General features: G+C 40.0%; 1 protein-coding gene across 3 annotated transcripts; it reads right to left on the bottom strand.

Moving 5' to 3' along the window:
- Positions 1-362: 362 nt before the first annotated feature.
- Positions 363-20,944, bottom strand: USP8 (ubiquitin specific peptidase 8). Of its 3 annotated transcripts, none has more exons than XM_071568992.1 (20): positions 20,793-20,944; positions 15,845-16,015; positions 15,076-15,220; positions 14,508-14,593; positions 11,893-12,037; positions 11,231-11,288; positions 10,402-10,546; positions 9,978-10,140; positions 9,144-9,288; positions 8,760-8,977; positions 7,047-7,667; positions 5,772-5,858; positions 5,115-5,195; positions 4,465-4,727; positions 3,929-4,141; positions 3,256-3,466; positions 2,701-2,937; positions 2,048-2,190; positions 1,540-1,672; positions 363-1,313 (listed from the first exon to the last, which is right to left on the bottom strand). In XM_071568992.1, exons 2-20 carry the CDS (start codon positions 15,946-15,948, stop codon positions 1,128-1,130), a joined length of 3,384 nt encoding a protein of 1,127 aa, XP_071425093.1. In that variant the 5' UTR covers positions 15,949-16,015; positions 20,793-20,944; the 3' UTR covers positions 363-1,127. The 3 variants fall into 3 exon arrangements, with proteins under 3 accessions (XP_071425093.1, XP_071425092.1, XP_071425094.1); XM_071568991.1 differs by having other exon boundaries at positions 5,772-5,861; XM_071568993.1 differs by lacking the exon at positions 5,772-5,858 and having other exon boundaries at positions 20,793-20,943.
- Between the last annotated feature and the right edge of the window lie 2,953 nt (positions 20,945-23,897).

Consider the following 23,897-nt stretch of genomic DNA (forward strand, 5'->3'; position numbering starts at 1 on the left):
ATGAAGTGACCAGTAACATATGAGAAAGAAAAAGACGTTATTCTAGTAATGTCATGTTTGTTCCTCTAGCACTGCAAACTTCCATCAGCAAGACACACACAGACAGATAAAAGCTCAGAATGTATGATGCCAGATTTTTGAATGCTAGCCTAACCAGAGAGGGAAAACTAACCCAAATCCAGAGCAGGGAGATACATAAAATGCAACTAAAGTAAGTTTCTAAACGAATCAGTTCTATGCAAAATAGTATTTTTTTTTCATCTGGAGAACATTTAAACTGTGTGAATATGATTCAGACTGTCATTACACAGAATCCTGACCATTACACAAAAAGCTGAGAATGAAAACACCACACTCAAACATACATTTAACAGGATATATTTTTAAATAATTTCTTCATTAAGGTTTTTAATGCATGTGTACATGAAAATTTATATTAAAAAATTAAAAAGGAAAATCTTGTTTGTTTAGAATAACTCTGAAGTGCACAAATATTGACAAAAGCTAACAGAAAAAATAATACAGCTCTGCTTTTTTATTAAGTAGTGTTGCAATTACTTAGAGCTGGCAAATAAACGCAATCCTCTGAGTTTTAGAGATTCTCACAAAAAGGACAACATTTTATTATATACATAGTTCTGATGTGCAAGTATGCAATCAATATGTACACTTACATTCCTAACTGTTTACATCGTTCTAGAGTATTCACAGTAGAATCAAGCTTAAGGTTAGAAATGTGAAAAGGCCATTGACAGTGAAAGAAAAAAAATAAACCAAGATATGCCTTGGGATTTTAAGACATTTTAAACTATTTGTTAATAGATTTCAGATGACTAAGCTACAATTTAATTTTGGAGCAGACTAAAAATATAGTTGTTTTTAAATAAATGGTAATGCAAGTATGCCTGTAAATGGTTCCACAGATGGCAGTATTACCACTAGCGTTACTCATCAGTCTTCTGATTGTTAAGCACTACTACGGACCAGAGCGAGCCTGCCTGCAGATACTCCTGCAGCCATCCCACACCTGGGAGTGACTGTCTGTCAGAGTTTTGCATATTTATATGCATGCCCATGCCTACTTTGCTCCTCTAGAGAGAAAACCAGTTTCCTTAACCTGCACTACTTTACGTAGCCATGTCCACTGCTCGCTGTTCATAAGAAGTATAAAAGAGGATATAAGCAGCTGAGGACTTCACGGACGACGCTGAGATCTCGGATACTTCATGGTCATCAAACTTAAACCAGCGCTGTTTTGAAGCGTTTTTGCAGTAGGCTGTGTAGTGCCCCCCATCCAGCCCACCATAATGATTCTGTGAACATAAGACAAGAATTAGTGGCCTCAAAAGCTGCCATTTCTTCCATGATTATGGAAATAATCCAGAACATGAGATTTTTTTACTAAATGCCAATCATTCTATTCAGAACACAACTTAATCTGCAGCTGGGTAGGCAGCCTGGAAACCTGGATGAATCACACATGTCATGAGTCACTGCTTTAAGTCTAGCTTGGTTTCAAAACGTGACTTGGTTACTTACCGACACTGAGAACAGATTGTATCTCTTCAAGGTATTCTTTGGACCAATAACATACTGTGAAAGGTCAAGTGTTTCCAGTGGAAAATCTACAGAAGTTTGAAGCTTTTGTTTCCATCTTCCATCATAGGAAAATCTAGAGAATTAAAAAGCATCATTAAAAGTTACAGGTTGTTCACAAGCTACTTAAGAATACTAAGCATGTTTGATTTCCCTTATTTAACTAGGATGTGATTTCAATTAAAGCCCCCAATTTTGTTAATGTGGTAACAAACACATTAAGAGATGTTTCTTAGCAAAAATGCAAAGAGGTCACTTGTAAAAGTGCTTTGTGAGCTACAGCCTTATAAAAGAAGCATCAGGTGAAAATAAAATTCTTGCAACATTACAACTGGTAATACATACATAATTTTCTCTAACTAAATAAAAGTGGTCAGCTACTGTCCTGGAACAAACAATCTCCACCAAAGTCTGGTGACTTTGTCCTAATTTTCATCAATCATCTCCTTACCGTTTCAAGTGCACAAGAAGAACTGGTGGTAATTTCCAAATTTCTATTTTTTTCAAAGAATCCCTTCGAGTTTTGCAGTGGCTACAGTAAAACCTATTGTTATCAGTGAGCTTTTCCTCTTTGGAGAACAACCTAAGGCATTCCTAAAACAAAATACAAACACAGATTGTGAATGGCAGGTGCTTATGAAAGTGTAGCAAAAATGTTTGTTTCTTATTTGGTTGTTACATGCATCAATTATCTGCATCCTACGTTTCATAAAAACGAGGAAAAGTGAGTTAAATCTCAGTGTGGAAGCAAATTTTACTGGATATACGAATTAGCTACGAGTCCTTCAAAATATACCAACAGTTTTTTGTTTAAAAACCACAAAATATTTATGCTATGACCTACAAAAGCAAATACTATATGTGTCTTCTCTACTACTGCAACTTCAATATTTCTATCCTGCTTGTATTTTAAAACTTCTAAGGGATAAACTACTTTTTTAAACTTTGGAAGAATTAAAAATCGTGAAGGTTCAGATCTGTTAATCCTTCACATTAGTTAAGCTGGAATGTTGACCAACCTCTACAACAAGAGAAAAGAGCAGAAGCAACACCACAGTGAAGTCTCAGAGAGAAGTATTTCTGCTTCAGGAGGTTCCACCCTACCTGCAGAGTGCATTTACTGGAGGATGCGAGTGGTAATGACAAATACATGAAAGCCTCAAAGGTTCGGGACTTCTTGTGACACGTGAGACACTGCACGGTAGATTTGAACTGGCCTTGAAACAGTGCCACAATAATGGACTCATTGAGCTGTTTGTGCTTGTGCCAGGCTAGTTCTGCTGCTCTGAAGTCATCAAGGTGATCATTGTTTTCTTCCTTGTATCTCTTCCTGTTGTCAGCCTGGAAAACAGAAATTGAAATACCACAGCAACATATTAACATATATATAGATCAGAAGTCTCATCTATAGGCAAGCATACTATTAAATATTTTCAAGTATATTTAAATATGTCGGTGTAGCCATCCAATTCTTATCTCCATGGCTTACTTGAGTACCTTATACTGTTTCATACTAAATTCCTATTTTAATTCTGAATACTCATGTTTCTTTCTATTCAAAGTTGCAGTAACATGATCTTCTTATAAAATAAGAAGGTATGTTTAAAATTTATTTCCCTTGATCATCTGAGAGATATATAATTTAAGTGTATTGCTTACTTTATTTAGGTCTTCATGCAAGCCATCCATTAGAAAGAGAAGCAATTCTTGGGAGTCCTGTTGGCTATATCCTGCAAATTGGTCATTAATCTTCCCAATTGTAATTTTGAAGTCTTTTGGACTGATATATTTATACTGCCCTGTCCATAAAGCTTTCATTATTACACCAAATTCTTCAGCCACTTCACCTTTATGCCCCAGGAAATTTGACCTATAAAATTAAAGACAAAATAAAATTGTGAGCCCTTCAAAAAACTGGGGTTTAGTATTACTGTTTTTAATTCAAGACATTATCCCAATTTCAAAATAATTTATTTAGACCAAGAAAACGTGTCAGTTAGATGGAGCCAAAATTTTTCTCTACACTGGCACGGTAATTTGGTTCCATACTCAAGGTGGAAGGTGCAGCTGTTTTTTCAGCTTGTTTTATAAGTTGCTATTTAAGTATTCAGTTTGGTTTTAGGAGACTCTAATGCCCTTATATTTATGAATGTGATGACCACAATTCAATTATGACTATCCAGTAAAAGCTATTTAGTGACACACATGAATCTTGAAAACATTATGGCTCCTAAAAGTTACCATTTGTATTAAAAACCCAACCAAGTTCCCCTCAGCCCCCGAAGTGATCTTTTTGAATTGGCAAGTATAAAGGCAGATAAGAGATTTTTACCTGTTAATATCATCCTGATACAAGTTTCTGTTAAAATAGTCAGCCAGGTGAGGTGCATTGCACAGGCACTGTAATATGGAATTCATATAGCAAGTGTTCCCAAGGTTACGGAGTCCTGTGAGAGCTGGTCCCGATCCCCCAAACACAGGATTAAGGTTCCGAATCTGTGACGCAGAGAGTCTTGAAATTTCTGCTTTAGTGTAACAGATGGGTCTGTAAGGAAGGAATTATTTTTTAGGAGTCTCAGATTCAACAAGTCTGTGCACATAAACCAACAGCCACCCCACCTCATCCCCCACCCCCAGGGACTGAACTATCCTTGCACAAGGTGTCACCAAATACAATCATTTAAGGTATTCAAAACCAGTCAATGCAAGTGAGATATCCATATTCCCTGGCCTATAATAAGCCTGAGTTTTAGGCTCCATTAGTTGTGGGATTTAGAATTAATGAATTTTGGTTGATTAAGAATTAAGATAAAGAATTGTGATGTGCCATCATATTGCACGAGTCGTGATGTAACTTATAGAACGTACTTATTGTCACGATTGACTGCAGGAGTTACAGGAATTCTTTTCTTCTCTTCCTCCTGAATGGCTTGGGTTATATCTGGGGAAGAGTAGGAGCGCTTCAGTTTGGAGTGTTCTCTCTCTCGTTCAACGGTCACCTGTGGCTTGGGTTTATGAGTTGGAGGGGTTGATGGAGGAGTTGATGAAGGAGCCATTTCTGGTGGATACATATGAACAGTATTTGTTGGCGAGTGATAGTAACGAAAGGTTCCAGTGATTGGATCCAGAAACTTGTGGAAAAAAAACAAATAGTTTCAAAAACAAGTAAAAATTCATCATTAACTTACTTACCTATGTATAAATTACTGTAAGAACAGTGCATGAGTTTTTCAGACACTGGGATGTTAACAGCTGTGACTGGCCTCAACATTTAATAGATTAAATTTACTGGAAGGGAGCACTTTCACCAAAATGTCTATTAAACTGCAACTGCTTCATATCAGGAACAGCAGGTGAACTCTTCTAGTTTCATTACAAATAATACTGAAATTCAGAAGGTAACCATGTGAAAGTTGAAGGGGAGTGAAAAATTAACAAGTTCTAGAAATAAGATGCAATTGAAATGCAGGACAAAACTGCACAAAGCAACTTGATTTCAATATCAGAAGAGGAGTTACCTTTGCCCAACCTGCAGGCAGCCCTGGGATTATCCTTCCCATTTCTTCACTTCGTGCTCTCATTAATGGCTCCCGCTGAGACTAATAAACAGAGAGGAGTGTAAGGTACATACAGTTACCTATGCAGAGCAACAAGCTGCCTGTGACTTCCCTATGGAGTTACAGGATTCAATGCAAAACAGTACAGTAACAAATCCTGGATTATAGCTGGAAATACAACTTAGTGTAACAGTAAGTTATCACTTGATCTAACAAAACCCATTCGTTGACAGTTCAGTATTACAAAAGTCTCAAAACTCAATTTCTTCCCTAAAGAATAAGGAAATATTAAGAATATCTTTTACTTTTGTTAAACACACAAGGATGAGCTTTCCTCCCTCTCAAAGCAGCACACGAAGGAATGTGCATGAGATGATGAACACATGTAGAATGCTTGTTAATGCCACCAGAAACAGATCAAGACTTCTAATGAAAGCTTCAAGTATTTTTTCAGATGAATGTGACAAATGAAAAAAGCAAAAAACCACCCGAAAACATGGCATAGTCTTTTCTTAGGATGATGACTTTAAAAACTGAAATGAGGTGGAATTTTAACATAATAACCATAAAGCATCTGTGCTTGATTATTTTGGCTACATACAATACATTTGTATTTACTTTAAGTCTTTCAGTATCTTGTTCAGAATCCTCTCTAAGGGGTCCTGGCTTTTGATCTCCACTGTCTGGTTGTCCTTTAACCCCAGTCTGCTGTAAAAGATTTTGAGAGAAGGCTTCAATTTTCATTGGCATGTCAGTAAAGAATGCTGATAAAGTGGTTATACTTTCCTTTTAGGCTGTTCAACGCACGTGATACAATGAAGTGGTTAATACAGGTCATTTTTATTCTTCCTAACCTCTACTATAGGCAATTCACTGGAATGTTTTTTGTAGCTGAATGTTGTATTAGAGTCTGTTCCGTATTTTCAAGAGCTCAGGAATAAAGTATAGCAGTTCCACCTACACTACTATTCCCCTAAAAGTTGTGAAGTTGTTTGTTTTTAAATTTAAGACTTTTATTCCTCCCTGTGGCAAAACCTGTCCATGAAAAAAAGACAAACTGTGAAGTCAACATGAATTAATTTTATCCTAGGCAATCATTTTGGGATTATGTGAAATTGTTCTGTCAGTCAAAAGCTCATGACTGACTGTGCTAAGGTTGCCCAGGAAGATTTATTTTGGCTTCCTTGTGTATTTGGATTAAAAAAGCATCTGAGTTTGATCGAATAGCAACTGCAATTGCAAAAGCAGAGAGAAATATCCTAATACATGTTCTTGAGAAACGGTATTAAACATGCCTTCCATTGTTAACTCAGCTTCACAATTGGCTCCTCTGTCATGATCAAGTGATTTCTACACTCTGAAAAATTTTGCAAGTTTTTTCAAGAATGAGGAAAGAAAGAACTGTGACACCCCTGAGATTTTGAACTGGACTGTTCTTAGCAAAAATACTAGATTAGGGTGTTGCTTTGCTTCCTGTGCCAGGAAACAAAATCCTGTTCTGTCAGCATTTATACAGCTGGGGGCACTAACGTGTTTGCTAAGACATCATTCTGCCCCTAAAAGCATAATAATATACAGTAGTAGGCTGATACAAAAGATAAAATACAATCATGCCTTGGTTCCTAGGCTGCAGCCCTCTGTTTCAATCATCCCCACTAGCTCCGTGTCAATGGGAAGCTTTATCATCCTATGGGGATTTCATGCTGCCCACCTACAACCAAGAAACAAGGCTGTCTTGGAAAAAAATCTGTGTTTTGGTTTTAACTCTCTCCTCTACTTCTATGTAAAAATCATCTAAATAAACTTCAAATAATGTATTTAAAATCTTTAGATTCAGGATGCTTTGAGTGCATAACTACTCCACATTTGATGGTGATTTTCTTTTTCACTGACCTTGCCCGAAACAGCCACAAAGGTTGGAGATGCATCACCCAGTGCCCGTCTCTGCATTTCTGGTGTACGAGTTCCCTTTTCTCTTTCTTCCATAGATATTTTGTCAATGTCGATCCTTTTTGCACCAGTGTTTTCTGGTTCATTTTTATTTTGCTTTTTTGCTTCGATTGTTTCTCTGCGTGCTCTTTCTTGTTCCTTTTCCTCCTGTTCTCTTTTTATTTGCTCATCCCAGTCCTTCTGTTCTCTGTCCTCTTTGGATTGCTGTAGCCTTTCTTTGTGTTCCTTTTCTTTCTGTTCTTCTTTTGCTTTCTGTTCTTGTTGTTCTTTCTCTTTTTGTTCTTGTTCTTCTTTCTCTCTCTTGAGCCTCTCTTTCTGTTCTTGTTGTTGCCTCTCCCGGAGTTCTTTCTCCCGCCTGTTTTTCTCTAACAAAGCAGCAGTTTCTGCATGTACCTGACTCTTCTCTTCCTCACTCAGGACACCCTTCACGTCCCGCACGGGCTTTGTGGAGCGGTCTGGAACCACTCGCCCGTTCTCCACAGGTTGGCTGTCACTGCCTGGACCTTGAGCTCTTGGTCTGTTATCATCAGGGATTTTTAGTGAAGGCTTTTTACTACGATCCACCTGTAACACAGGTGGAGAACACAAAGTGTGGAACAATTCACTCCTGCTATTGCTGCTCTGTTAGCTAAGCTTTTTTAAAGTGAGAAATAAGAGAATAAAGATGATATAAAGTTGACTTCTTCTTTCGATTTCATTAAATCTGGTCTTGTTAGTAGAATTAGGTACTCAATTAACTTCCAGATATGAGATAATCAACAAGCCCTACAAAACCATATGGGTAGCATTAAGCACTGATTACCACAACTTATTTTCAAGCTTTCAAAGGAGAACATTTTAGGGCAATCAGGCAGCCTAATTTGAGCTTGGCTCTCTCAAACATGTGACAGAGCATGTGCTTAAGGCAGAGCTGCTTGATGGAAAGGGGTATTTAAGAATGGCTTATGCTCAGAACTAGTACAGGAAGTTGGGTTTGATGCTGAAGTAAATGTTCTGAAGAAATTACATCATCTAGCTCAGGGAAAAAACAGAGGTAAGGTCTTTACAGTTCTGGTCTGTTGGCTAAAATCTTTATTTAAAGCTGTATCCAGAAGGGTAAAATTTAACAGCTTTTAGTCTTGTCTCCTAACGAGACAAAGAACTCTGCAAAGGTGGTTTTAGAAAGTTTTATTCATGTGAATAGGTGAAATAAATCTCTGGACATCCACTACTGAGTCAAGGGTGACAAACCACCTAAATGTTTTATTATTTGAAGGAAGACAGAGTTGCTAGAAAGCAGACCTTTGGAATAGCCAAGGAAAGCCATGTCCTAACTGCCCTCTCTGTATTTCATCCTGTGTGTTTTTAATAAAAAAGTTTGCTTAGAGACTTTCTGAATTAATGACCAACTGGTAACCTTCAATTTCTCAAGTGCTCATATAAAAATATTCATGAAAAGTTCTGCAATTTTGTTAAGTATGTTTAGTTCCATAGAGTTCTGTAGATCAGTTACCATGGCTTCACAGACCACTAGGAGTCTCTGTACCAATGTACTTCTGTACAAGGCTTAACCAAATGTATTGAGTATGTTTGCTTGGGGATTTAGAGTTCTGCATGTGGTGGGTCTCTAAACAGATTAACCATATACTAACTCTGAAAAAAAGGAACACAGCTTACCTCAGGGATACTTCTTGTAATTGATACTGGATTAACTACAAATGAACTGTCAGATTTTGCAACAGCAGCATCCTGTATGTTTGATCTGTTAAGTGATTTTAGTCTGTCTTCCAAATTATCTCCCATTTCTTCATTTTCAGTTGCTTCTGTTGGAGCTGGCTTTACAGCAGCAGGGGGAACAGCAGCTGGCTCTTCCAGAGATGGATATGTGAAATCCACTGCAGGAGAGGGGAGAGGAGGGAACCATAAGAGAGCTCTTAAAACAAAATAAACCCCAAAATTTAGCTTTTACCCAGAACAAGGCATTCCCAGAAGCATCTGAATGAATTAAAGATACATCCAGTAATTACAAAAGCTTGGTGGGATGTTATCCTTTTTACTTACAAGAAACAGTCACTGTCTCAGTCCTGCCGTGCTGGGGTGGAGTTACTCTGGCATTTGTTGTATACTGAGGAAAGCAAAGGAGCCAATTTTCATAACCTCCTTCTAGAATTAAAGGCTCATTCTGCAGTATAGTTTTGCTTTCCCACTGTATGTAAAAAAAAAGTTTGGAGTTAATTGATTTGAAAATAGAAAGGAAAATTGTACAGCTTAATAGAGTAGTTGAAATTTCTGTGTCTAGTCATTAAAGTGAAAGGTTATTTTTTAGATTTTTAAGTAAGAACTAAAGAGGCTGCAAGGCTGCAAAAACAGGGGTCCTCTTGGTGTCTGGTGAATGCCCAACACAGTTAGGGTCCTGACTCTACCAACAACAAGGTGTGAAAGTTTCCACTACAGAAAGAACCACTTACTGCTACTTCATGTAAGAATCCTCTATGCAGAAAAATATTTTTACTATAATATTTGCTTCAGATTCTTATCTGGTAAGTTTGCTGAGTGACTAGCACTTTGGAAAGCATTATATTAACTTTCTGAAAACCCCTTGAGAGTTCAGGCTCCAGACTGTCCTCCTCCTGATGTCCTCAATATTAGAACATGAACAAGGCACAGAGGGCTCAGAGGACATTCTGTAAAGCAATAAACAGGCAGACCTCCCTGAACTATCTCTGAACTCCAGTCTTGGATGTTTAGGTAACAGAAAGATGTGCAGTCGGTCACAAGAGCCGCCTCTATAGAAAGGAGGGATAACACAGCCATAGCCAGAGTTTGATCTGAAAATGTACTTTAAGAACTTCTTCTTCTTTGAGATGATTAATGCAAAATATGAAACTTGCCCACCTTAAACAGTGCATCTTTCAGGCTCTGAAGAGTTGTTCCCAGCTTTAAGTCTTCAACAGAACTAAACCAGTCTAGTAGTATAACATAATGAAACTGTCCTCTTCTCTTCCATGGATCTCTAGAATCCTCTGGGAGTCTAGCTTCAATCCAACTAGCAGTAATTCTGAAATGTATTGACATGTATTTAAAGACAAATGTACAAGTAATGTTTTGTTCAACAATATATAATTGATATATGTTTATGTGCTTGGATAAAACAAATATGCTTTGTTTTGAAGTCAGTACATGCAAGAACAGAGCTGTCCAGACACATTTTACCCACTGGTACAGAGCAGGGACTTGGAAACTTAAGTGCACAAGCTTTAAAAGCATATAATTTTTTATAAAACTAAGTATTTCAGTATCATTTAACAATATTTCATACCCAGGACTGATAGCTTCTTCTGGGACACTGATAGATCTTGGAATACAGGATTCCTGATAATCCTTCAATTTTCGAGCATCCATTATAATCAAATCAACATTTTTGTCTGACATCATTGCAAACAGTTTCTCAGGTGTGACTGCTCCTTGAAATAGAGAAGTAATTAAAGAAGCTGCATTATAAATGGAAATAGCTATGATATCTGACTACTGCAATCAAGACTGCAAACAGATGAAAAAGAATAAAAAGTCCCACAAAGTCACAGAGGTAAGACATTACAGAATAAACAGATTGGACCTTTTGCTCCCACTGCTGTAGTGATTAGCACCTGATCTGCTAACTTAGACAATACCACACATTTCAGTGATAAACTAATTTAATTTTTGTGGTCTCATTTAAATTGAGCTATATAGGCAAGCATTTGTAAAATACATGCTGCAGATGTGCTTCAGTTAAGAACTTTAGATAACATTTTCACCAATTTATTGCAAGAACAACAAGCAAAAAAATTTCTTATTTAAGAGAGAAACATTTCAGCCTTGACTAGATTTTTCTTACCAGTTGTGGAGATGATTTTCTTTCTAAATTGACCAGTTCAGGGCTAGTTTCACTTTACTTATTAAACAGTTGAAAAACTAACTACAGCTTTCTGTGACAACGGCTGCAATATAGAGCTTAATTAATTTTTTGGTATAACTGAAATACAGGATACTAGAATTTCATCAAATTCTGTGAAATAACTCCTTAAAAGAATTGCAGCTGGTTAGGTGATCAGTGCACAGTCATATGGAGACCTTTCTCACATTTATGTGAACATGGCATTTCTTACCACTCAGACTGTCAGACTGATCCTTTCTTTCTGGAGAATTCTTCCTCTCACCATTGATCTGTGTTATAAGGGAAAAAAAAAGTTTAATATGGAATACTCAGAACTAAAGTGGCCAACAGATACTGTCACAGAGCTTGAAGGAAACCAGTCAGACTGTTAAGCACAGGAAGGAACCCAGCACAAGGAAGCAGCTTCTGAAGATGTGTTAACAAACATACTAAAAAGATACCAAGGTTGCTGTCCTGCCTAGACAGAAAACAGTTAAAAAGGCAATAGAACCTCTAGGACAGCATCACCTACTACATGAAATTCATGAAGTATTTGTGGAGAAGTAACTTTGTTTCCACACTATTGCTGCAAACGCAACCCTCTCCTACGTTATCCATCAAATCAGTTTATTACCATTACCTTGGCTTTCTTGCACTTGCTATTTCCAGTATAAAAAAGACTGAGTTTCCTTGCAAGGTCAAATCCTATCTTATGCAAGACTTGGAAGTTGGTCGGACTCCACATATTCCAAAGAAATGTCAAAGAAGGCTAATTTAAAAAAAAAACCACCGACCATGATTCTGACCTGTAAATAGCTACTAGTAGAGACCAAATGCTACTTTGAAACTATACATTTAGACTGAATTAGAGAGTTTGTAAACATCTTCAGTTACCCTTTGGCTTTTTCCTTTGGAATCCACAGCACTTTCTGATGAGTTTTTGGCTGTGCCCTTTCCATCATCTTTTGGTTCTTGCTTTTTCTGCAGCTCTTGCCTGTCCCTCTCTTCAAGTTTCTTCCGAACTTCAGCTTCCTCATATCTATTGAGGAAAGAAAAAAGTCTTTATTTTCAGTATTGTATTATTGACCTTGGATTATTAACATCAGAATCATTAAGTCTTTAGGAAGAAATAAAAAAAAAAGTATTTCAAGTTAAAAAAGTTAATGTGTTGTCAGTTTTTGTATTCTAACAATCCCCATTTTCTTTCACGACCTTCTTTTTCCCATTTTTGGGTTGGTTTTCTTATTCTGAAATCCTGTTTTGAGTACTATTTCATAGTCACTGCTTGTAAAGAAATTTTTTTCTCTCTAAAGCCAAAGTCATTCTTAGCTATGGTATCACTAAATGTTTTTTATTTCCCATGGCAAAGTAAGTACTGGTGACTTACAGGTAAACTTCCATATATTTCTACAGTCATCCCAGGTATTTCCTTTTGTTTTGCATTGGAGCCAGTTAGGAGTAAGTTAGCTCAGTTATCTAAATGTCCTTTTCCTAAGAAATCAAATCAGAACTACCTCTATGATAGCAGCCACCTTCAGAATGGAAGTAGACTCTGTAATATCTTTATGTGCCTAGTGCTTGTTTCTAACATTGGGCCTACAGGGCAGGAATCATGTACACTTGAGAGTTTTGGTGGACCTGGGCCTTGCATACACCTGTCCTTTTCATAAAGCCTCAGTCTTGACAATTAACCTCTCAGTCTTTTGCTGTTGGAAGGACAATCATGGTACTGTAAGCCAGTGACCTCCAAACTACAGATTTTAGATCATCCACTGGAGGTTTGTATAGTCACATCACTGTTAAATAGCATTTGCTTATATTTAATACAACTGAGAAGTTTAAGGGTTACTAGGGATCCATAGAACAAAAATAACATTTTGATTACTGAACCAAGCAGTGAAACATGAACACTGAACTGTGTTAGCAACTGCTCATTTAAATCAGATGTTGCCTAATCAGTTAAAATAACAATGACAATACAATTGTGTTTCATATCAAAAAAGTACTGTGTTAATAAACTAGATCATTAAATCAAATTCTGCTTCCAAGTCTACTTCACCACTTAGCCACTAATAGGAAGGAGGCAGCAAGTCTGTAATTTTATCTTCTGAACAGGCTTCTTGATTTGGCACAGGCATTGTAAGTTTCAACAGAGGATTTTGTTCCCACTTTGAGCTAATGACACTAAAGCATATTTCAGATTTTAGTTTAATTTGGTCAGTATGGAATATTTGCCCATCAATTTCCCATTTATACCTCTGAAGCACATAGTAGGTCATTCATGGAGGTATTCCTGCTCCTACACAAGTGGTGCTTCAGCAGCTCCACTTTTAGTTAACAATTAACATTCAAACTATTTGCTGGCCTACTGCCTGGGGAAGAAATTAGACAAATAATTTCCCTGAAACCACTTCTGTAGTTATGCAGGAGTCACGTTTCATTTCTATTTCCTTTAAATATTTATGCATTTTTACCCAGAGTAGTTGAAAAGTTATTCTGTTCCTTTCATAAAAAGCTGTAAGTTACTAAATAACAGATCTCTAAATTTTGGGTTTGTATAATTCATCAGTGTTTACTCTTACAGTGAGTATGTAGCTCTACTGAGTTCTAAGACTCACCTAAAATCAAAGAAAATCTAAAGATTGTTTCACACACAGTGTCATGAGATATCTTTGCAAAACCCCTTTTCATATATGAGTAACTACACTCTCAGTGTTCACTTAAACTAACTTTATAGATGAAGCACTTTTAAGGGCATAAAATACACATTCATAAGAATATTTGGGCCTGGTGGGACACGACACACAGCAAGGGAAATGTGCCCAGCTGCAGAGAGAAACTTGAGACGGCATGAAAGAATCACTTAGGACGTAAGAAGCAGGTAAGGCTGGAAGCACAACATACTGCACTAAATAGCACCCAAAGAAAGACTCTACCTTAGGACTTCTTACCAACACAATTTCATGGCTTGTGACACAAAGATGTAACTTGAAAGTTGTCAATCAGGTACCCAAAGTCCATTAGGATCAGACCAATTAATCAGTTGCAGAACTATGCATTCCATATACTGGCTGCACATGGCAGAGAAAAGGGAAACTATATCCACACTAGGAGGACTTTTTAACATAACTGGTTATTAGGAACATTCATTACTAGATTTGGGTTTAGATGACCTTGTGATGAAGGAGGAAATTGCTCTTGATCATCTCTAGCATATATATCATTTAGATCTTGTGGGTTCTTTTTATTAGTCTATAAATAAAATTGGATGACTATGTCAAAAATCAGTTACCAAGAATTAGGAGACAATGTACAAAGTGACAAGTTATTGCAGTGTGTGACAGCAAAAATTATCTGTAGTAACAGACTTCTGGGGATAAACAATTTTAAGCTCTCAAGAGTTTCAGGTGTCTTTGAGCTACTCAAGTGCAATCACTTATTACTAAATAGCATGAAAAACTGAAACAGGACATTACAGGCTCCAGGTGTTACCAACTGTATTCACATACCTGAGTTTAAGGCTTTCTGACAGTCTTTCAGCTTCTTCAATAGCTTTTTTTAAATTTGTAGGTCCCAGAATTGAATGAAAATAATCCTAAAATTACAAGCATCATATATTAATAGTACAGCTTAACAGTGCCTACTTGTGTGAATATCAGGAGTCACTAATACACAGAGAACTGGCATTATAATGATATTAATACCGACAAAAGGAACTGGTTTGAATCAAAGTATTTTCCTCTCAAACATCAGTTTGTAAGTAAAATTGTTTTAATAGCATTTATAAGTAACGGTTAGGTAAGGCAACTGCATCAAAAAATGTCTGAACGGGAAAGATGATAGGAACACCTTTCCATGAAAAAATATTCCCAGATCTGACAATTTCTATACTTTATGTATTAAAGCAAACTGTAAAAACCATTAACAACAGACTTGTCAAAAACAGGAAGGAAAAAATAGCATTGTAAGTGGGACAGTTTACTTAATACCAGTGTGATCCTTTGAATGTAAGTGTAACTTCCTGTATTTTTCATACTTTTACCAATGCAGAGAAGGTCAGTCAGAAAGCTTTTATACCTGTTGCTGCTTAAAATCAGGTCTTTTTTTAATAAAGTTATAAACAGTCACATATTTCATATACAGGATGTAAGCTTTTTCTTCATCTCGGTCCAATCTGCTTTCTTCTGCTGCCTTGAAAATCTTAAGCGCGCTCTGCACATAACTGAAAGTAAAGGAGTAAAGCACATGATTGTTGACTTGTCCCCAAACACCTCTTCGTTACAAGATGGCATTTTAATTGTTTACAGCCTCTGCTTGTATACTAAGCATTTGATTTTACCATCTTAATACAAGGTTTTCATGAAACCTGAATTACAATCGTGTTCCTTCCAAATAACGTTTATTTTTGCTAGCTGGTTTACTGGCCTTATTTAAAGTCTTCTATAATTAAATAGCATACTGAGATAAGGAAAAAAGTACTGTTTCCTTCTAAGAATAACTTTTTTTAATAGGAGAAACTAATTCATAGTAAGGCAAAATTAAATAATTTATTATGTCAAAATGCTAGAGGCAAAGCATTTTACATCCACACATTTGCCAAAATTTTTATCATTTTAAGGAATTTTCATTTATGTAGCCTTTCCTCCAAGTATGCGAATTTTCATGGGCATTATGCTCTGTCAAAGTCGTATTTTGGCAGTATGAATATGAAGTGTGATAGTTGAGATCCATACACAAGACTATATCTAACTATCCTCTAACTGAGGAACTTTAGATCCACTACAGATTTGTTCTGGAACCACTAATATTTTTAATATTAATTCAAAATCAATTTTAACACATATACCTCTTTGTACTTGTCTTTTCAGGTTTTATTTCTGTCTTCTTGTTGAGATCTTTCAACGAAGTACAGAGATACAGCTCCTTAGGTACAGATGCCACAGCAGGCATGTTAGTGTTGGTACTTATGTCCCTTCTAGGATAGTACAGCTTCTTAGAAGTCTCTATCAGTAATTTTCTGGAGGGGGAAAAAAGATAGGAAGAGCCTAATTATATTCCAATGACTTTTAATATGGTTCTAGTTACCTGTGTGGGTTTATTACATAACCTTTATGTGAGCTAGCACTACATGTAAATAGAGTGGCTGAACAGTTAATAGTATAAATTAATCCTCCCAAAGTGACAGAATTGTTTGAAACTCTAGGCAATTTATCAAGAATGTCCAGCAATAAGTTGCTAACAAAAGAATAAAAAAAATAGTAAGTAAAGAAATGCTGACTTGTAACCAGCAAATTTATTCTACTGAAATGCCAATAAGGATACTCCAAAAAAATTAGCCGACTTCTCTGTACTCTGCAAATACACATTCACACCTTTGGAAAAATGACTTCTGGTGTCTTGGTAAGAGATAAGCTGAGAAAAACAAGGTTGCTATCGTTAAAGTCAACTTGAAACTTCTTTGTCTTCAGCTCCTTGGTGCTACTGTTTTTGTGATTTCATTTCTAAGTGCTCTTCAGGTAGCCCTGAAATAGTTAAGCAGAGTTTGGCTAGCAGGGACTATTACATCATCCCATCTGACACCTGCACAGAGAAGTCCATTAAGTCTCCTGCAGACAGTCTAACTAAAACTCTTTGCATCTAATACACAGTAAGCTATCTTAGCCCTTGGGGGTGGTGGGGGAGGAACTGAGCTCCCTCTCAAGTAAGCAGTAAGACATTAAGATGCGAGCAATACTGAAGAAACTATGGGGAACTCCTCAGAAGAAAGGTGCTCAAATGATCCCAACAAATAAATTATTTTCTAGTAGAGAAAAACACATGGCTTTTTACAAGATGAAGGTAGGGCATTTCCCTTTCACCCTCAAGGTGATTATCAGCATGACCAAAAAAAAGCATCAGCCAGTGACCTCAGAGTGATGTTTCACCCAACAGAATCAGTCTGTAACTGGTTGCCACCAACTGAGGTGATCCCAGTTTCCCTCTCTCTTTCTCATGCTGGTCTGATGCTTTTCCAACCTCATGTTGAGCCAATTCAGTTTGCTGAAGAGGCAGAAAGGCTACACAGCTTGTGCAAGGACAGCAGTTGGCATGTGCAGTCAGGAATGAGGAGCCAAGCTGGCAATGTGATCCCTTCCCATGGCACGGAGCTGTTGCTTTCCTGGAAGCATCACTGCATGTGGTGTTACCAGGCTGACTGTTGTCAGTCCAGGAACTCGTTACCAAATAATGATACTAAGTTAACCCAAACCTTTGATAAGTGTCTATTGGAAATAAATGTAAAAATAAGATAAATATCTGATGATGGTTCTTTGATTTAAGGTCTGGCATTCCAAGATCAGACTAAAGAATACCTAGTAAGATAACTTACTGCTTGAACACAGATGCTGTACTTCCTAATTTCCAACTACGTAGCAGCTTTTTAAAACTGAAAATCTTGTCAAAAATCCCCCATTTCCAGATAATTCTATAAAGTCCTCAAATACTACCTTTAATACATAAAATGAAAAATATATCCCATACCCTACTCATCTTAAAGCATTGTCTTCCCTACATAACGTGTCTGACGTCCAACTTTAACTTTCAGGATTTTCAACACTTAGATGCTGAAAACAAGGCAGATAATTCATTAGAACACCAGCATTCAACAGAAACAAAACACAGACAGCCCTCTGCCTCAAAGAAGAGGACTTTTCAATGTAAAAGCCTTTTAGCCTAAAACAAAGATATACTTTTTACATCCTCAGAGATTATAAAGAGAGGTTTCAGTCTTACTAAGATTTTAGCATTGCTTGTCTAATCCTACTGTCAGAGCATGTCCTTACCTGGCTTTTTTTTCTTCCTTGGAACTGTAAATAGACTTTTGCTTTGAAGCTTTAAGTCCTTTCCAAATATATCTTCAGTGTTTGCTCTGTTATGTAACCAGTATTTTCTTAATCTTAAGTGGCAGCATTTGGTTGTGTTCTGACAGATTATTGTAACTAAATATGTAGTTAAAAAAAGATTTGAATAGAGCATTAGTGTGATGCGTGCATATGAGGAAAAAAAGCCCCAAGACTATGTGGAAGATGAAGCACTTAATGATGTTAGTAAATTCTCAAGTGTTGCTGACACACCTTGAAAAGGGCAGCTCTTCTGGAACCTCATTTATATAAATGCAGAACTTAATGAATAAAAGCCAATGCTGAGCTTTGGCCTGAAATGAAAATTGCCTTTCCATGTCTTCCTATGGTTACTAAATTATAACTGCAGGTCTTTACATTGCCAGGCAAGTTCAAGGCTGAACTTTTATTTCCTCATTTGAAGACATTTCTATATTGCTTTTCAAAACATGAGCTTCTAACCACAGTATATGATGAATAAGGTATTACTCTCTGACCTCCCACAGCACCATAATTCATACAATATGCTGCAGTGAAATGAGTAAGAATGGATACAGAATAACATTTTCTAGTTTTTCTAAACAAATATCAAATTCTCAGTAGCCTACTTAATGGAATAACGTAGAACATATGTCAAAAATGGATAGATTTCAGCCACTGTTTCAAATTCATTCCTCTGTACAAAACCTTAACTTTGGAACTAACATTTTGAGGTTTATGCACCAAAAATCCCCTAACTGGATTTTAGATTCTACTTGCCAGTTGACTGCTCAGTTTTAGCTCGTAAGAACCCTTAAAACTTCTTAAGCTTCGAAGAAATTTTAAGATGTGCTTTACCTTAATTTTACTTGTATTCAAATGAACAAGGTTTTTTTCCTTCATCCTTGACCAGGCTTTGGGAAGACACTGATTTCAGAATCCAAATCAGCTGCTTCATAGATAAGCATTACCATCTGATTTTGAACCCAAGTTTTTGCAGATATCCAATTCCTAAGTGACCTGTTCTCAGTGGAGGAATCCAGCAAAACAAGTTGCACAAAGTGGGCAACGTACAGCAGGGAAATGCAGAGATAGACCAGCCATTGCAGATTATGGACAAGGCCGGTATTTGTTTCCACTAGAGGAGCTGCAGTGAACTGTACTGTCTCACCAGAATCACATCCACTTTATCAGGATAAACTCACTGCTGCGGGCTGTATTGACTCACTTCTGTGGAGCATTCCATTTCCCTCCACACTTAGAATCACTGTATGAACACCACAGCAACACTAAGGCATCAGTGAACCCTTCCAATTACATCTGTGGACCTTTCATACATGTCTAAGAAAGAAAAATATCTTCTTTCCCAGTAAGAAAAGAAAATTGGATCACAAATCCATGAATACATTGGGACTGAATAAGCTGTAATACCTAAATCTACAATTAGTGATGAAGAAGGAACAATCTATTTCATGCTTGTCAACCTTTTTCTTAAAAATGAAGCTCAAACTCAAAACTTGGGGTCTTTTCCACCCCCAGCTGAAGTATTATCTCAGGCTCCCTTTTTCATAATTAAGAGTGCTGAAAACAAGGCCAATATCCCAAAAATGTAAGTGAAGACATGCTTGGATGTTTATAGGCATTTGACATACTTGGAATGGATAGTTTCACCCTGACAGGGAAACATACCTGTTGGTAACAGGTTTTTCAACATCTAATTACCATGCTGGTTTTACTAAGGATATGAGTAAGCTTTAAGTGGAATGACACTCTAGCAGTTGCATTCTCTGAAAAAAACTGACATGATAAGTATTGTGCATCACCAATCCAGGTATGTAATAACATATTATTCACTTATTTTTGTCTCTAACACTTGAGCAAATGAGAAATGGGTTTCTCATGAACATCAAGTTCCTCAATTCTCCTGCAGTTAAGTTTTACTATTTGCACTTAGTATGCAGGAGTTGGTTTTGTAAAGATTATCAGTGTTAGTTTAGAGACAGAGAATTTTAAGATGACTGAACTACACTATCAGTATACTTAGATCTGTGAGCTCTCTAGCTCTCTTCCAGGCCCTGGTCCTGTAACCTAATGTGCAGAGGCTGATTAGAACCCTTTGGGCTTCTTAGCAAGCCCATTCTGCTCACATAGAGTAGCCAAACTTTCACCATTGTGCTGGTTACCACTAGCCCCGGGGCAGTAACACAGCAGGGTCTGACTCTGGCCAGCACTGTGCTGAAACCAGCCCGCCAGGCCTGGGAACGGCTCTCCCCACACAGTGACCCCTGACAGTTCCTTCATCCAACAATTTAACTGACACTGAGAGGAGGGGAAGATAATACAAAGTTTCTTTAAAAAAAAAGCTGAATTTTCCGCAGGGAGTTTAAAAGTTATTCAATCTAAGTAAGAAAACAAACAGCTCCACTCTTGTTTAGATAAATGCACCTCTGCACGGAGTAAGCGAGCAGCAGCGGCGATAAGGCGCCGGGGAGGCGGCAGGAGGGCAGGCGGCTGCTCCAAGTTTATCCGGGGCGGTCAATAGCGCTGCGGCGGCCCGGGCCGTGTCCATGACAGCGCAGCTCTCCGGCCGCAGGAGTGCAGCACTCTGGGAAGCGCCGCTTCTCTGCCATCTTCCTCCGGCCGCTCCCGGGCTCCGCGGCGGCTCCCCCGGCGCCGCTCGCTCGCTCGCCACCCCGGCCGGGCTAAGGCCGGCGGACTGCGGACTGCCCAAGGTCACAGCGCCGGCTCCGGGTTGGGCTGGGTCGGGCCCGGTCCCCCCACGCGGCCCGGAGCGGCTCCCCCGTCCGCCGCAGCCCCTCGAGGGCCGCCCCGCCCGGCACGGAGGGCTGGGCCTGGGGCTCCCTCCAAGGCCGCCCGCCCCCCCCCCCGCCGCTTCCCCTCCGGCCCCGCTCCCCCCCGGCCCGGCCCCGCACTCACCGCCGCGGGCACTCGCTGCCTCCGCCCGCCAGCCCGGGGCAGGCCCATGTCCGAGCGCGGCGGCCGAAGGGACGCTACGCGGCCATCGCTGCCGGGGCGGAACTCGGCGGCAGCCGCCCCTCCCTCCTTCCTCCCTCGCTGCCGGGCCTCCGCTCCCCGCGGGGGCGGGACTCGCACGGCCCTATCCGAGCGGCGGGGCCGGGCTCGGGCTCGGGCTTGGCGTCCCCTGCTGTCCCGAGGGACCTGCGGGGCGCGGCCGCGCTGGGTCGGGCGGGGACACAGCCCCGCACCCGCCGGGAAGCTGCAGGGGTGGCGGGGGCAGGAGGAGGGCAGGGACAGGCGGGTCCCCTCGGCCCAACGCCGCCCGCCAGCCCCGCAGAGTGCTCGCAGGGAGCGCGGGGTGTCCCGCCGCGCCCCGCCTGGGGCCTCATCTCGGGTCCAGGGCGTTTGTTACCGAGGCCAAGACACCTAAGAGCGGGCTCTGGGGTTTGTCATATTCCGTGAGGCATCCAGCGTTTGTATGGGCTGTCGGTGTGAGATTATAAACATATCCTATGTTTTGTCTAGAGAAAACAGGACTGACAGGGGACATTGTAAGTTTAGATCTCATTTTCTGTTGTGACTGTTTTCAGTGCACCTTGTGGTGTTGCTGCAAGCGTCATACCTGTGGGATGGCCTGTACGTGCTGACATGCTGTGTAGTCATGCTGGGAGAAGGGAGGCGAGAGGCAGGTCGTGCCATCGGGATGTTACACAAACGGGAAGATGCTCTGTGCTGCCACAGGCCTGACTGGGCCTCTAACTGCGTCAGTTACTTCAACCTACTTCTCCATTTTGCAAATGGTAATGTCGTGTGAACTGCAGCAGTTTCCTTCAGCCACTTTAGAAAACAGGGAGGTCATGAATCCAAATGAGAAAGATGCCTGTCTCCATGTAGCCTTCCAAAATACTACTGATTCATTGCCCAAAAGGCTGAATTGTATCACAGCACTTGGTACAGTAATGTTGGCTGGTACCAGCCCGTGAAAGGGGTCAAGCAATATCCTCCATCTCTTAATTTGCAGTGTGTGCAAAGTGATGTCTTGGGTTGAGCTGGCGGGCATATGAAAGGTTCTGGGAGAAATGAGAACAGCTGTCTTCTATACTGTGCAATCAGAGAGGTTAAATACCAAAGTTGGTATACTCCTAACAATGCTAAGCTGAACTGAACACTAACACCATGCTCTTGTAAGTGCCTTTTTCAGACCTGCTCTGTGTTTTAACCAGCATGGGTCATGCCAGAAAGTTATGACACAATGAAAGGAATAAGTCCACTAATGTCAGAGCTTGGGACCTAAGTGTCCAAATTAATGTTGACTATCATACTTGCTGCTCTCCAAACTGGACTCAGAGAGTCCCTTTTATTGTTTATCTCATATGAAGCCTTTGTGTTATAAAATCTTTGACCTGACTTGTATGGGCAAACCCCAGCCATATATAGCAAGGTGTTGGAGAGGACGTGCCTGTGCAATTAGCTTTAACTCACTCCAGAGCTTGTTAAAACATGCTAATACATCGATTGTGTTGTAACATGCTGTTAATTGCTCTGGGTTAGAACACATTTTCTTATCAGCAGGGGTGTTCTTGTGTAGCAGTATTGAATAAAAAAAATAATTTTAAACAGTAGAAAACAGTGTGGTTTTTAATAGAATGTATTACATTATTTAGCTAACAAAAACATTACTATCATCTAAAGCAGGGTAAAATAGAGGAGTAGAAACCAGGTACTTTAGAGATGTGAAATGTGTTCCCACTTGCTTACATCAGACATCCAATGTCTCCCTTACATGTACATTTTGTGAATCCTGTCCAAAAAATAAACATTATTTTGTGATCATAGTAATGAAAACTGATATACAATGCAAATGGGCTAAATGCAGACTGCATTCTTCAGCTCTGTGAGAAACTGTCATTAATCTGGAAAGTTCAGCTTTTCCACAGCACTGCAGGTAACAGCACCAAGTGTTCTGTTTGTTGGCACATGCTTGTCAGCACATCGCAGCATTTTCTTTATCTGCTGCTGCAGAAATGCTTGAGAGACAGACACTTGCCAAGAACGAAAGAAGTGCTGCAGGCTGGATTTAAGGTTCCCATGCCCTGGTGACAAGCGACAGCCCCGAGGTGTTTGGACTTGTTCTCTAGTGCCGCCTTCTGGCTGAGCACGCCAAAAAAACCGGGAGAAATGTTCCAGGGCTGGGCGGGCGGGTCCAGTGCCAGCCTGGGACTGAAGGCCAGAGCTCTCTGACAGGGTCATTTTGAAGCTGTCATCCTACCAAACCCTATCTCTTTGATCCCAAAGCGTAGCTTCCCCTCTGCTCGGCTCTGGTAAGGCCCTACCTCGAGTGCTGTGTCCAGTTCTGGGCCCCTCAATTCTGGAAGGACACTGAGGAGCTGGAGCAGGTGAACGGAGCTGGTGAAGGGTCTGGAGCACAAGTGGCGTGAGGAGTGGCTGAGGCAGCTGGGGGTGTTTATCCTGGGGAAGGCTCAGGGTGAGCTTATCACTCTCTACAAACTCCCTGACAAGAGGCTGTAGCCAGGTGGGGGTCGGGCTCTTCTATCAGGCAGCGACAGGAAAAGAGGACAAGCTGCACCAGGGAAGGTTTAGGTTGGATATTATGTAGTATTTCTTCACAGAAAGGGTGACTGATTACACATTAGAATGGGCTGCCCAGAGAGGGGTCACCGTCCCTCGAGGTGTTTAAGACTGGACGTGACAGTGCCATGGTCTAGCCGACTATGTTTGGTCATAGGTTGGACTTAACGATCTCAGAATTCTTTTCCAACCGAACTGATTCTGTGATTCCATGTAAAGCCGTGCCCAGGACAGGCAAGGCAGCGAACCTGGTGCTCAAACACCCTCGCCTGTGAGGCAGGAAGCAAAAACCCCACCGCCTGGTGGCCTGGGATGGCGACCGCCGTTCTCATTCCTCGGGCCGCCTCCCGGGCGGCCGCCTCCGGGCCGTCGACAGCGCGGGGCCGGCCCTGCCCCCGCCGGGCGGGCAGCGGAACGGAACATGGCGGGGCCCCTCCAGCCCGCGCTTCCCCGCCTTTCCCCGCGGCGGCGCGC

The sequence above is a fragment of the Pithys albifrons genome, chromosome 13, assembly GCF_047495875.1.
Source record: "Pithys albifrons albifrons isolate INPA30051 chromosome 13, PitAlb_v1, whole genome shotgun sequence".
NCBI lineage: Eukaryota > Metazoa > Chordata > Aves > Passeriformes > Thamnophilidae > Pithys > Pithys albifrons.